Source organism: Otolemur garnettii, unplaced genomic scaffold (assembly GCF_000181295.1).
Source record: "Otolemur garnettii isolate 467f Iridium unplaced genomic scaffold, OtoGar3 scaffold00257, whole genome shotgun sequence".
Taxonomy (NCBI): Eukaryota; Metazoa; Chordata; class Mammalia; order Primates; family Galagidae; genus Otolemur; species Otolemur garnettii.
In genome coordinates, this window is record NW_003852652.1 from 1144357 (window position 1) to 1159598 (window position 15242).

A 15242-nucleotide genomic window follows, 5' to 3' on the forward strand; every position below is an offset into this window, starting at 1 on the left:
AAAAAAAAAAGAAAAAGAAAAATTTTACAGTTCATCAAGATACGATGATCTGGGTAAGATGTGATGGAAAGAACTTGAAGAGTTGATATTGAAGGAAAAGGTTGATAGACATTTTTCTGGAAAGTAGCAGCCAAAGACAGATGGTAGAATGTTTTGGTGTTACTAAGACCACAGTTAGCAACAACCAAAAATGTAAACATGAGTACTTGGAAAGACAGAAAGGAAAGCTGAGACCTACTGCAGAAAAGGAGGAAAACCTCCCTTGACAAAGTCAATGAAGCCACATTAAGCTGGTTCAAACAAATGAGGGCAATTATTTCTGACTCTCCAGGCTGATGATTCAAGAAGTTACTAAAAAATCCGCACAGGAATTTGAGGTGACAGATTTCTAAGCATCAAGTTGTTGGCTCGAGAAATTTAAACTGTGACATAAGATCTTCCAGAAAGTCTTATGTGGTGGATCCAATGAAGTTCCAGTAAAAGTTGTGGAAGAGTTCATCAAAAAGTCCCCCGACTTTGCCAGACATCTTCAATGCTGATGAGCGTGGACTCTTCTTCAAAGCAAACTATGTCCTCAAACTACGGCCTGTGGGCCACATGCAGCCCACCTAGGACATTTATCCAGCCCACCAGGTATTTTTGCCGCAGCTGCCTGTCCTGCTTAGCAGCCAACTCATCCTGTGGCCCGCAGTCCGGCCTCCAACGGTCTGAGGGACAGTGAACTAGTCCCCTGTTCAAAAAGTTTGAGGACCCCTGTAAGGCTACGCCTGACATGAGCCTCATCATGAACAGTGACAAATAAATAAAAGAGTGGAAAACTTTCCAAAGAACATTTCACAGTTTTGCTTTGCACTAGCCCAACCGGACAAAAACTAAAGCCCTTGGTGACTGGTAAATTGGCAAAGCCACATGCATTCAAGAAACTGAATCTTGAAGTTGGGAACTTCACTTGAAGATCAAACTAACGTGCAGGATGACTGGTACCTTGCTGGAGGAGTGGGTAAAGGGTCTCAACTGAGAAAGTGAGAAGAAAATGAGGCCTTTCTGACAGTAGACAACTGTCCTGGCCCCCCACAAGTGAGTCATCTCACAAACATGACACTGAAATTTCTGCCTCCAAACACGAACTCAAAAATTCAACCTCATGACCAAGGCCTCATCAAAACATTTAAAATGCACTATGAGTCCAGCTCCTGCAGTGGGTAATCACTAAAACACACACCTGTGGTTGCCTGTGGAAGCAGCTTCATCTGCTCCATCAGTTAACACTCTAGATGTGGTCCTTTATCAGGTCTGCTTAGAATAAAGTTCAGGCAGAAATGATATAGAAGCGTTTGGCCCCATCAGACCATTCATCTGCCAGAATTCGAAGGAGCACATTTTGAAGGTTTTGTTGCAGTGGATGATGAAGTGACAATCTATTGTGAACCTGACCCAGAAGCAACTTTCCAAACGTCACTAACTAAGTACAGTCAATGCATAAGTATGTGAAGCAGCTATGACGAAGTGGATGACACAGAAACTGCAGAGACGCCAGAAGAAAGGCACATGAAGCATCTGATAACACAGTTTAAGTCATCTGCCATGGAAAATGCCCAAATGTGCTGAGTGGAGCCAGCGTTCAGCACGTTTTCTCCACTTACACTTTTTTTTTTTTTTTTTGAGACGGAGTCTCAAGCTGTTGCCCTGGGTACAGTGCTGTGGCGTCACAGCTCACAGCAACCTCAAATTTTAGGGCTTAAGCAATTATCTTGCCTCAGCCTCCCAAGTAGCTGGGACAACAGCCTTCCACCACAATGCCTGGCTATTTTTTGTTGCAGTTGTCATTGTTCTTTTACCTGGCCTGGGCTGGGTTTGAACCCACCAACTTTGGTGTGTGTGTCTGGCACCATAACCACTGTGCTACAGGCACTGAGCCTCTCCACTTACATTTATAATAAGGATAATAAACAGACTAAGATTGACCCTTTTTGAAAAAAATGATTAAATCACAAGAAAACAGTAAATGTACTGATTTTGTATAATACTGTATGATTTTACTGTGTTTTGAATATGAATGATTCTGTATGATATTCTCATTAAAAGTTGTATAAGAAAGTAAAGTACACGGATATATCAGTATAGTGGGCTTAGCTCCTCACGCTGACCACCTCCATGTGGTGACCAGCTTGCTACCATCCTTGGGTGGTAAACTTACTGAGGATCTGCTGTAGTTTGTGCTGCAGATATATCTCAAATAAACAGGAAAAAAGCTATCGATTTCTAATTCTGTCTGGATAAGATCTTATAATACAAGATAATATAGTCATTGAAAACGAGGGCTTTGGTCTAGATCAGAAAAACGTCTCAATTACATTACCAGAGCCTCGGTTGTGGGTCTTCTTGTCCCATGTTGGTGAGTGCTGTTTACCATCACACACATGATAACTCAGCCTACAACACTTATTTCTCTTTTGATTGCCTTCTAAGGTAATGAAAAGGAAATTCTTCCCCTTAGATATGATGATAACAGCAGGACACACCAGATATTTCAGAGTGAAGATTAATGCAGCATGGATGCTGGAGCACAGCTCTCACCTAGTGCTGGGTTCATGGGAAATGCTCAAAAATTATTACCTATCAATAATCTCAAGAAAAAGAAAAAGATTTCAATTTAATACTGATAGTTCAAACTCAGTATTGTCCACTACTATGTTTCCAAACTCAGAAATCTAAAGAAGGCACTGCAACTCCAAAAACCGATCAGAACTTGCTGTGATGCTGCCCTGGGATCATGGAGTCACTTCATGGCAAATACCATTTATAACATGATTCTTTTGTTACACTGATAAACAGATGTGAGAGGTAAAGTCTGAGAAGAATGATCTGCTATAGACTAAATTCTCTACCTGACAGCAGAATTTTACATGGAAATAACAGACTAGAACTGTAACCCATATATAATTATTTCCTAGAATCACTCTGGAAGTTAACGTCAAGCAGTTTACTACAACATGGAATCAAAAGTGTGAACAAAAATTAACAATGAAAAGGCTATAACTTTTTATGTCAATACTACGCTCTTTAAACAAGAATTCCTTAACCTTTGTAAATATTGGGCTTGAAAGTATTTTTGGGTTTTTTTTGCAGTTTCTGGCGGGAGCTGGGTTTGAACCTGCCACCTCCAGCATATGGGGCCAGCACCCTACTCCTTTGAGCCACAGGTGCTGCCCTGGGCTTGAAACTTTTAAAAAAGGCTTCTTAACATGGTAGCCACCAAGGTAGTATCTTCTACTCTTATTGCCAGCTGAAATACATTATTTCCAAAATCAATTATTTCCATTATATTGTTATAAAAAAGGTCTAGGTTTTCTTCGTTGTCTTCCCCTCACCACTCCTTTTCTTAATTCCTCTCCTGAACTATTAACCAGAAAAGCAAGCAAATAACTGTAATATAGGCTGCTTTAATACTTTGCAGTATCAGTTTCTAAACTGTTAGTCCTATTATCAATGTCTTTAGAACTTTCCAGGCTGCAGTTAACGGAATGCTAATTACAGTATCAGCAGCGCAATCACGATAACAGGAACAAGAAAGCAGCACCCAGAAGGCTCACCAAACACCTGGGTAGCAGCCAGGGTCTCTGTAAAGCACCTCCAGCCCACAAGAAACATTGTTCCTGACTTGTGGTTTCCCTCAGTGCTGCTGTTCCTGCTCTGTAAACCAGCTTAGAAAGAGGCTGGGAAGGGGACTTTCCTTCATCTCTTCTGTAAACCCAGTTCTTGGGCTTTTCTAAGACGGAAAACATATTTTCTTTCTACCCCACCACCCCAGTGACTAATCAGTTAACAACAACTCTTTGTCTCTGCTTAAACACCACAGAAAACAAGGACACATCAAGTTTTAGAATAATTCCAAGCATCAGGAAATAAAAGCCTTGAAACTTTAATTGCTCAAATTAGGAATGGCTACTCAACACTATTAACATAAAATAGAAGTAGACTCGGAAGATCATCTTTATTCAGGAACATTAATTCAACCCAGGACTTAAACAAGTTAATTTAGGCAAAGTACTTCTTTCTCCTTCACTGTGCAACATGGTTTCTAAAGCCATTTCACCTTTCTTCTACAACATGACAGATTCAAATTACCACAGAGTTTGGCGGTTTTGGGTTTTTTTTTAAATAGTCTTACCAACTTTAGGAGAGCAGAAAGGTGTCTCTTTTAACCGCTTTTCCAATTCTGCAAGGGAGGTGTTGTTAATGATATCCTGGAAACCAGAAAGCAGAGAATTATGAGACTTCATCATGTCTGTGCAACACATATGTGCATAATAAAGAGATTCACGGACTGAACAACAACAACAAAATTCTAGTACATCCCCGTTTCTTTCTTTAAAGAAACACAGACATACAGACAACATTATTTATTCAATGTGAAAAAGAAGTAGCAAGTTTAATTTTCACTATATGGAAAGGATAACCAAATTAAAGATTTTTATAGACACATTAAATACCTGCAGATCTTTTGCCAGAAGGCTGTACTGATGTTTCAGCTTTCACTTCACTCAGTTATATAAAGTCACTTCACAAAGTGGCAAATGATTATCCCTTTACTTGAATTTTCTTGATTAGAAAATATATCCAAAATATATAAAGATAAGAAAATGAAGGAGGCCCTGTGTGCATGTGTAAACTATTCAAAAATAAGTTATATACTTTAATATTAAAAACTTATATTCAAAAAGAATAAAGGAAACAATATATAATTCCACCACCCAAAGACAGCTGCTATTCACATTTTGATATATTAATTTCTGATCTTTTTCTAATTTTTCTCTCTATCCTTTCTTTTCCCTTCCTTTTTTTTTTTTTTATGAATTTGAAATGACATTTAAATAGACCAGAAACCAAACACTCTTGGCAGTAATTCAAAATTTTCAAAATATAGCTGATCAGTGATAGTTCAAACTTACATAATACCTTAAAAGGTTGCGTGCTGGCCATTAATTTAGTATCCAAGAGTCTAAAAACAAACAAAAAAATTTAATAAAGAAAAAAAGTGTATATCAATATGCAAAATGTATTTTACCAAAATAAAAAAAAATACATATAACACATAACGTACATATTTATTTATTTACTTTTTTTTTTTTTTGGTGAGCTCACAGCAACCTCAAACTCTTGGCTTAAGCGAATCTCTTGCCTCAGTCTCCCAAGTAGCTGGCACTACAGGCGCCCACCACAACACCCAGCTAATTTTTGGTTGTAGTTGCCACTGTTGTTTGGCAGGCCTGGGCCGAATTCCAACCCACCAGCTCTGGTATATGTGGCTGGCACCCTAAGTTATAGGCTCTGAGCCAACATACATATTTAATATATACTTAAAACATAAAACATTTAATGCATAAAATACACAAAAGTGGACAGAGGAATTAAACACATGGACCATTCTGACCTGGCACTGGCATCCTTCCTGTACTAGGCTAGTCACTCTGCCATGACCAGGTATTCTTACCAAGTCGCTGTGGGAGAGTACACATCCAGATTCTCTAGCATCCTGAGAGACTGTGGGCTATATCAATCCCAAGGGTAAGTCAAAACCCCTTCTATGTTTTCCCTCCAATCCTGCTCTAGACCAGAACATTCCCTAACTGCTACTCTCTACTACCACCACCCAGGTTTGTACAGGGTACATTCTTACTGAGGGCCCAAATTTGCATTCATTAATTTCATGCTGCTGTTATTTCTCACTATGCTATTTCAAAGATCAGAAATACCAAAAAGAAAGAGAGAGGGATTAATATGAAAACTCTGTTTTGTTGTTGTTGTTTTTTTCATTATAACTGTGAAAACTCTGGAAAACAGGACAGAAATAGCTCTGCTGAAAGAGCAACTGCTTGGACACTGTGTCTGTCCCTTTTCAGTGGGTCCTAAAACATAGACCCTTGCTCTATAGGCACCATATGGCTGACAAGAGAACTATCAGAGATGTGACATGTGACACAGCAAAACATGTAATATTAACTGTGGAAAACACTAACAGAAAAAGGCACTGACTTAAAGTAGAGGAAAAAAATTCTCTATCCAGACAGTTCTTGACTGACTGGACTAGTCTGAATTGAACACTTCAATAGGTAAAAGGTATATGCTACACTTAAGCCTGACAAGAGCCATCCCAAGGAATTGTCACCAGTTCTTCAGATAGCAAGATACATGATTTTAAAAAAATGAGCTGCTGTCTACTTTGACTCTCAGCTCAAACTGATTTTTAACAAGGTAACAAAACCAATCCTAAATTTTATGGTTTGTTTTTTTTTTATAAGTCTTACCTGGTAGCACCATGGCATCATACATCATAGCTCACAGCAAGCTCAAACTCTTGGGCTCAAGCAATCCTCTTGCCTCAGCCTCTCCAGTACCTGGGATTACAGGTTCCCACCACAATGCCCAGCTAGTTTTTTTTTTTATTTTTAATATAGATAGGGTCTCACTCTTGCTCAGCAGACTGGTCTTGAACTTCTGAGCTCAGGTAATCCACCTGCCTCGGCCTCTCAAAGTGCTAGGATTTCAGACATGAACTACATTGCCCGACTCCAATCATAGATTTCAAAAGAAAACCTTCACAAGGTTGGAGGCTTGTGACGATTCCAGGCTTACACCAACTAGATTCTAATCCTGACCTAAGAGTTTTAATAAATTACTATACACTTACTTATATTGTGTATGTCACAGTGAATGTTTTAAATGAAAGACAAATCCTTAGGGAAAACTCACCTGGGGAAAACACATGTTGTCATCTTTTTAAAATCAGTTAAGTCCTAAATAAACAACAGAATGACTTGTTACAATTTTCCTAATACACTCATAATATTAAAAAAACATGTAAATAGTTCCACAGCTATCTTCTCAAACTGTCATACATCACACAAGTCTTAAGCTAAATGAAAAATGCATTTCTAGTTAATAATTACTTTGAAAAAATCTTCCCAATTTCCTCATGGATTTGGAACCACATGACCTGATAACTAACTTTTACATTACCAAAACAGACAAATTTAAAGATTATAAAGCTGAAATTGGGATGGGGTGCCCTATTATATGTATGTAAAAGACTACATATTTGAGAGGCTGATAGGAAGTCCAAAAACATAGTAATTCCTAACAGGCTGTACTCTATTACACGAATTTGTCATAATAGTGAGACTAGTGAGTCATTTACATTAGATGGTTTTAATTACAGGAAATGGATAAATTATAAACTAGCTTAGGCCTTTATTGAAATCACGTCTAAAATGTTAGCAAAAATGGCCACTAAAACACAGACTTTTCAGTACATAATTCCTGTTCTAACATGGTACTAACACAAGTACCTACATTAGACACTTCATTTCCCAAGTTTATTGTGATCAGAAAATTTACAGCTGAAATAAGAGTGTTCTAATTCTGTTTTTTTCATCTTTTTTTTGTGTTAGTAAATCATAGCTGTGTGCATTAATGCAGTCATGGGGTACAATGTGCTGGTTTTATATACAATTTGAAATATTTTCATCAAACTGGTTAACATAGCCTTCATGGCATTTTTTTAGTTATTGTGTTAAGACATTTATATTCTACATTTAGTAAGTTTCACATGTACCCTTGCAAGTTGCACCATAGGTGTGGCCCCACCAATAACCCTCCCTCCACCCACCCTCCCCCCTCCCTTCCCCACAGTTGCCACATCAGACTGACTAGTCATACTCCCAACTCTTTGCAAACTACACTTCTCTGCAATGTTAGTTATGTTTCACAGCAAACTGCTATTTCCAATTAGCTTTTCAGGTTTATAAATACAAACAGTATTTGGCAGGCTTGAAATGTTTACCAGCTTTTCAATGGCTATAGTTAAGTTAATGGGCAATACATAATCGAGTGGTTTTGATGCTAACCAAACAAAAGTGCAATAATGACTATCATCTCTCAATGTCACTACAGAGCTTTACAAGGATATGGAGAATTATAGCTGCCTCTAAAGCCAGCTCATAGCAGAGGTCTAGACCAGTGCCTTCTAAAAGGTCAGGTTCAAGTACCATGACAGCTTGTATAAAAGAAGAGACATTCCCTAAAAGGCAGCTCCAAAATATGGATTCTTGGTGTCCTTTTAAATGCACATTTTGGTGCCAGTACATGCCAAAGTTCTACTTCTTTTTCTTTTCTTTTCTTTTTTTTGTTTTGAAGAGACAGGGTCTTGCTATGTTGCCCAGGCTGGACTCAAACTCCCAGATTCAAGTGATCCTCTTCCTGCCTTGGCCTCCAGAGTAGCTGGGACTATGAGTGCATGTCATTGCATCCGCTAGTTATACCATTTTAAACAGACTTTCTCATTTATTCTCATCACTTTTTCCAAAAATAGATGGAAGAAAAAACATTTTCTCCCTCTGATTATGCCAGCACATAAAAGGTTTAAGTACTAAGGTACCCTTAGTCATAAAGCAAGGGAAAATCTGCTCACCCTAGCCTGCTTCTTGTCTGCAACAAGTCACGTGCTCTTTGTACCAGAATTCAATTCAAGACCTGCTTCATTCAGTTTAACATTCATTAAATGCTTACATACAACTGTGCTAGGCATTTAGACACAATAAAAAGGCTATACGTGTTGTCCAAGGCGCTAACCACCTGGAAGGAGAAGAGGGGTTATGGTGTACAACACAAGACAAATATTTTGTACCATAGAGGTACAAAGTTTTGTGGGCATTCAGAGAAAGGAAAGATCACCTCCTGGGCAAGGCAGCAGGCAGGATGAACTTCACAGAGGAGGCAGGAGCTGGACCATGCACAGATAAGGTAAAGGTGTGTAGAGCAGACACTGAGGAAAGCTGGAGAAAATTCAACTTGGAGGAAATTATACACCAAAACCACACATCTAAGAAAACACAAAGCATTTCTCAAGTAACAGATGAGCCAGTTGGGAAGGAGAGTAATAAAAGAGGTTAGACTATACAGATGATGGAAAGCCTGACATGCCAGGTTAAAGAGAGTCAACTGTACAGAAAAACAAGGAATGTGGGATTACTTTAGAATTTTGAGCAGAGTCAGTGATGTGAACAGAGCCATACATCAGAAGATTACAAAACTGGCACAGTAAAAAGACATTTCATTCATTAAGTCAATATTTAAGAACTCATGTGTGTCAAGTTATATTTGGTATTCAAAACACCCAGAGACACAGTATTAAATACACTTTCCTTACTAATAACTTCATTGCTTTAAAGGTCAAAAAGTCAAGGGAGGAGCTGCTACCTTCGTCTATCTGGCCAACAAGAAGTGGTTGATCTGAAATAAACATTAAGCTCATTAGATTTAAAAAATGCAAATCCATCTGTCATACTTGGTTTGAGACTCACAACTATGAAGCCTTTGAGTCCCAGAAAGTGATAGAATTGTCATGAAAAGTGATGACAACTTAAGGTTGCAGAAACAGGACAAGAAGAGCAACAGGCCCACTTACACTCATGGCCTGAATGACCATGATGCTAGTAGAGCAATGTGATGGAGGAAATGTGAAGTTACTAAAGGTTTGCAGGTGTATGAATGAAACCCAGCTCTCAAGCATGCTTCCAATAAAAAACTGACAAAAGATTAATACAATCTGGTTTTACTTTAAAATAAGAGTTGGCAAACTATGACCAGCAGGCCAAATGTGGCTGAGCACCTGTTTCTAAAATAAAATTTACTGCAACACAGCCACACCCACTTGTTTATGTATTCTATGGCTGTATTAGTGCTAGAAGGAAGAGTTGAGAGTTATGACAAATACTGTAGAGACTGGAATGCCCCAAATATTTTACTATCTGGCCCTTTAAAGAAAAATTTTGCTAAATTCTGGTTTAAGTGTGGGTTGAAGGTTGAAGGGGGACAGGAAGCCTGCCTGGAGTTGCTAAACTTCAGGTGAATAATAGAAGGCTTGCTTGCTTGCAGCAGAAAGAAAAGAACCTAGATATGAGACACAGCATGGGAACAACACTGTCAGCATTTTGTAGCTGACTAGATCTGGGAACAGAGGAAGAGTCAAAAAACTGGGGCTCATTTTCAGAGATGGAATGAGGAGGAAGAACTGTCTTGGAGATGGTAAAAAGGAAGGAAAGGGAGTGTAAGTTAAATATCTCATTTGAGACACTTCCATTCTAACAACACTTAGTCTGAGGGCTATTCAGGTGCAGACAGCTAGAGCCCAGCATGGAATGTAGACCAGACCTGAGCAGAAAGGACAGCTGGGAATAAAGATGTTGATGTATATAGCTGAAGTTATGAACATGGTGGATGAGATCACTAAAAGAAAATATGGAGAGAAAATCAAAGTGGAGGGTGGTGCCTGTGGCTCAGTGAGTAGGGCACTGGCCCCATACACTGGTGGGGGGTTTGAGCCTGGTCCTGGCCAAACTGCAACAAAAAAATAGCCGGGCGTTGTGGCGGGCACCTGTAGTCCCAGCTACTCGGGAAGCTGAGGCAAAAGAATCACTTAAGCCCAAGAGCTGGAGGTTGCTGTGAGCTGGGACGCCATGGTACTCTACTGAGGGAGATAAAGTAAAACTGTCTCTTAAAAAAAAAAAAAAATCAAAGTAGAACACAGAGTAATGGGAGGGCAAATGAGATGAGGCCCTGTGCACAGTGAACAAGCAGGACAGGAAGAGCCAGAAAAGGAACCAAAGAAACTTGGGGTTTGGTGAACTGAGACAACTCAGCTCAGAGTGCAAACCACCACTGAGGTAGGTCAACACAGAACCTGGGAAGTGCCTAGCAGGAGGCAATTGAGAATTACGAAGGACCCGATCTGGCTTAGCTGAAAGCATTCCCTTCAGTGGTCCTGTTATGTATAGTTTTAACAGTAGCAAACTAGCGGCCCATACCTGTGGTCTAGGAATCCCTACATAGCACTAAATGAGCAAACCACCAGTACCATGAAACAAATGTTGACAACGGCAGTGACTATAGATCCCTTAAAATAGCCTGTATGTACATCATGTCAAATATGTACAACCAAGTGCATAACACTCTTTTCTCTGGGAACATACTGCATACAAGGAAACAGCACCCAAATAGAACATTTTCTTAGTAAAAAAGCATCATGTACTTCTTTTTTTTAAATAAATATTTCATATTCTTTTATTTTTTATTTTTTGCAGTTTTTTGGCCAGCGCTGGGTTTGAACCTGCCACCTCCAGCATATGGGGCCAGTGCCCTACTCCTTTGAGCCACAGGTGCCGCCCATCATGTACTTTTAATGCAGGCTGACAAGCCACTTACCGCAGGCAGGGGGTAGTAGAACTGGTGCACTGTGTGCATGACATCCAAGAGCATGTTGTGTCCAATAACAAGTTTCCCCTAAAGAGAGTCAAGGTCAGAAGAAAATACTTCTAGGTACAAAATTATACTGGGGTTTAAGAATAAATGTAGGGTTCAGATTCCATGAGGATTTTGTACAAAACTTGCTTTTCCACATTAAAAGAAGTACAAATACATGTAAATAATTTGGCTTGGCTTCATTTCTCTTCAAATGTGGAGTGTTAAGTCCAAAATGCAAAGTAAAAGCTCCAAATAATTTTGATCTTATTGATATTTTTCTCTGATTTTTATTAATCATGGCTACTTCAAGAATTAGTAGCAGTAAATTTGGAGTCAGAATTTTTTTAAAGGTAAAATCTGAAAACACAGAGCCCCTCAACTGTCAAATAATTTGTGGACAAAACTCAAAATATCTAATTTAGAATTGTATTCTTTAAAACAACCCACTTATCTTAAAAGATACACTCATATCAATGCTACAATGTAAAAATATCTAATTTCTAACTATATTAAACAGAATGAATTTTCATTTCCTACATCATCTATGTCAAATTTCATGGAGCATGTTCTTAAACACACATCCATTAAAATTACTGCTTTTCAACCAACTGAAATACAATATACATGCTGGCAGCCCTCTTGGCACAGTAAGCAACTGAGTCTCACAATACATAGGCAACAAATTACTCCATTTTGATATTTTTAAATTAAACTACCAAAATGGAACCTCAACTTGGATTTAGCTAGCCAGGTGGCAACATTTTTAACACAAAACATCAGGTCCTTACAGACTATCAGCATAACACAGCTTGATTCACAGGACTAAACATAATGCTCTGAAACAAATCACCCTATTAAAACCTCCCAAGTCTCACAGACAAGCTGTCCTGTGGGTCAGTGTGTGCACACTCTGAACACCCATCCAGGGCTAAAACGCTGAGCATTGACTGAAACCACAAGAGGGGCAGAAAACCCAAAACGAAATACAGCACTAAAAAGTGCACCTAACTGTACTGTGAATGAACACCAGGACCACACTGAAGGGGACTGGCAAGAAAAACTAACGTGGAAAACGGCACCTAACTAGAGTCCATAAGGCTGAAGACAAAACAACCTGCACATGGATGCTGTAATCTAGTCGATAAATGTGCTTCTCATAAGGTGTGGGTGAGTAGTTCTGAAAATAAATGCACACTAGTTTTAAATAAACCTACATTATAATGTAGATAATAAGAACTGGATTTCTCACCATTGAGAGAGAAGTTAACAAATAAGAAAAGAGAGAAAGCTACCAATAAACCCTGTGGTGTTGTACTGGAATCTGAGCTGTGCATGTGAAGGCATGAATATACAGACGTAGACACACGCACACACCGCAGCCGCACATGTATACGCAGTTACACATAAATACCATTTTCAGCCCTGTCTAGGGAGAGGGCCTAGAGGCAAAGATATCATGATAATACCCCAGGACCAGTCTTGGTTTCTAGATACTTCTCCAGTAAAAGGAACCATAGCTCCTTGGAAAAGTTATTGATTCCACTGCCAAGTCAGGGAAAATACAAGATGAACCTGGAACATCTTGTAAAGTTAGAACAGCAGTTCTCAACCTATGGGTCATGACCCCTTTGTAACAATGATAATATATGATGGAATTAGGAAGGTTGAGAAGCACTGAGCTAGAAAGTAATAAGTGTTCAAAAAAGGATGGGAGCTTGTTCAAAGGATATAGGAGCCAAGCCAAAGGAGCTCCAATAGCCAAAGGTGGTATAATTTGAGCAACAAAATACATAAAATAATGAATTATAATCTGTAGAATAATTGTTGCTGAGTCCATACTCATTTACATAAAAATGATTAAGGAAACTGAGAAAAGAAATAGCTTTCGCTTATGGAAGAATTCCAAGAACAGGCGTAGAAAGAGAGAACTATAACCTCGCCATCAGAATATCACAGGTAGTAATACTGCAGGGAAGATCCACTGAGAGATGGTAGTATTAGAGGGCAAAAGTTTGAGAAAAAATTGGATTTTCCATAGTTTCTTCCCAAGATATTTTATTAAAAACAGAGGAAAAATAGTAGCTTTGGCTCGGCACCCGTAGCACAGTGGTTATAGTGCCAGCCACATACACTGAGGGTAGTAGGTTAGAACCCGGCCTGGTCCAACTAAGCAACTGCAACAGAAAAATGGCCAAGCGTTGTGGTGGGCACCTGTAGTCCCAACTACTTGGGAGATTGAGGCAAGAGAATCTCTTAAGCCCAAGAGTTTGAGGTTGCTGCAAGCTGTGATGCCATAGCACTCTACCGAGGGTGACACAGTAAGACTCTGTCTCAAAAAAAAAAAAAAAAAGAAAAGAAAAGAAAAGAAAAATAGTAGCTTCACAGAACACAAATCCAGCAGACATCACTTTAACCATGTTGCCAAAACCATATATCCTTAGTTTAATCATGAGAAAGTATCAGACAAATCCCAACTGAGGGATATTTAACAAAACACCAATCAATATTTGTGGAAGGTACCCAGGTTATGAACGAAAGCCTGCTAAAAGTCTATAGGACACCAGGGGGAAATAAGTGAACACAATGTGGGACTCCAGGTAGAATCATTAAAAGAAAAAAAGACTTAGTAGAAAAACTGGTAAAATTAAAACAAGGTCTTCAGTTTCACCCATTAATTCTGTGCCAGTTAATTCCTTGGTTCTGATAACTATACAATGGGTATGTAAGATGTTAACATTAGGGGTAGTTGTGTAGGTGATAAATGGAAACTCTGAACTATTCAGCAACTTTTCTGTGAATGTAAAATTAAAATAAAATAAAAAGTTTCTAAAAACCATACAGAAGGATTCTTAACTGGAACAAAATGTGGTGTGACATAAATGTTTACTGTTTACTGGCTTTGTAGAGATTAACTATATTAATATTTTAAAGTGACTTATCATTTCAAATGTCTGAATCACTAATGAACAGAGCTCTTCTCATAGCTTTGTGCTGTTAACCACCAACAGTTGGCAACATACTATGTCTTATTCCCATAGAAGAAAGATGCCAGAAAACAGCCAATAAAGGCAGAGCAAGCTGAGGGGTCTGAATTTGTAAAAGGCAAACAGATATCCCAATCTTGGAACAGCTAACTAGCTAAAATATTAATATCATGATGGCTAAAAGAGAGCTAAAAGCCAACTGATGTACCATGTCTCTGTGTTTTAGGGACAGCTTCAGTCAAACTAACCACTTATTTGAAGTCTGCTGGCAAAGTGTGTACAACATGAGCAAATGTAATCAGAAGCCCAATCTCTGCTTTTCTGAGTAGGTGTGACCTTAGCCACTGTTGAAGAGGCTCATATCTTGTTCCTCTCCAGGCTCACCCAGTGATTCTCTTCCACTCTCATTACCTCACCTATTTCAGCAAGAGAGTTCCTGGTGAGCCAAGCCTCTTCTTTTACAAGCCTCTGTAACTTCTGTTTATCCCTGAACAAGGACAGGGGTGTATCTTCCCTCCACCATCCTATATTTATAAGGTTAACTCTGGTAATGAGATGGGCACAGAATTCTTGAGAGTCTCTATGGTCTTAAAGCTTCCCTGATGGTCAGAAATCTAAGGAACAAGGTGATTCCTTTTCCCAGGGCAAACTGCTCAAGGAAAAGACATCTGAGGCTCTAGGCCAAGGGTCCTCAAACTTTTTAAACAGGGGGCCAGTTCACTGTCCCTCAGACCATTGGGCCAGACTACAGGCTCTGGGACAAGTCAGCTGCTAAGCAGGACAGGCAATGGCGGCAAAAACACCCAGCGGGCCGGATAAATGTCCTAGCGGGCTACATGTGGCCCACGGGCCATAGTTTGAGGACGCCTGCTCTAGGCAGTCTGGGTAGGCATATGCCTAGAATAACCAGCAACAACACCCAGGCTGCCTATGCAAATCGCAGGTGCAAAGGACTCC

General features: G+C 39.2%; 1 protein-coding gene and 1 pseudogene across 7 annotated transcripts in view; both read right to left on the reverse strand.

Moving 5' to 3' along the window:
* LOC105888292 overlaps positions 1-3991 on the reverse strand; it is a 10596-nt pseudogene extending 6605 nt beyond the window's left edge. The window contains exon 1 of the transcript XR_001161828.2: positions 3981-3991. The product of XR_001161828.2 is annotated as a keratin, type II cytoskeletal 8 pseudogene (transcript). The remainder of the gene's footprint in view (positions 1-3980) is intronic.
* Positions 1-15242, reverse strand: part of PARN (poly(A)-specific ribonuclease) — a 169680-nt gene that overhangs the window by 128334 nt on the left and 26104 nt on the right. For 5 of the 6 annotated variants that reach the window (XR_002771253.1, XM_003802729.3, XM_023508552.1 and 2 more), the window contains exons 13-16: positions 11263-11340; positions 6754-6797; positions 4960-5002; positions 4172-4247 (exon numbers count right to left, since the gene is read on the reverse strand). Coding sequence is in view for 5 of the 6 variants with exons in the window: in XM_003802729.3 (XP_003802777.2) it covers positions 4172-4247; positions 4960-5002; positions 6754-6797; positions 11263-11340 (241 nt within the window). In the remaining variant the exon portion in view is untranslated. The remainder of the gene's footprint in view (positions 1-4171; positions 4248-4959; positions 5003-6753; positions 6798-11262; positions 11341-15242) is intronic. The other variant, XM_023508549.1, reaches the window with a different exon arrangement.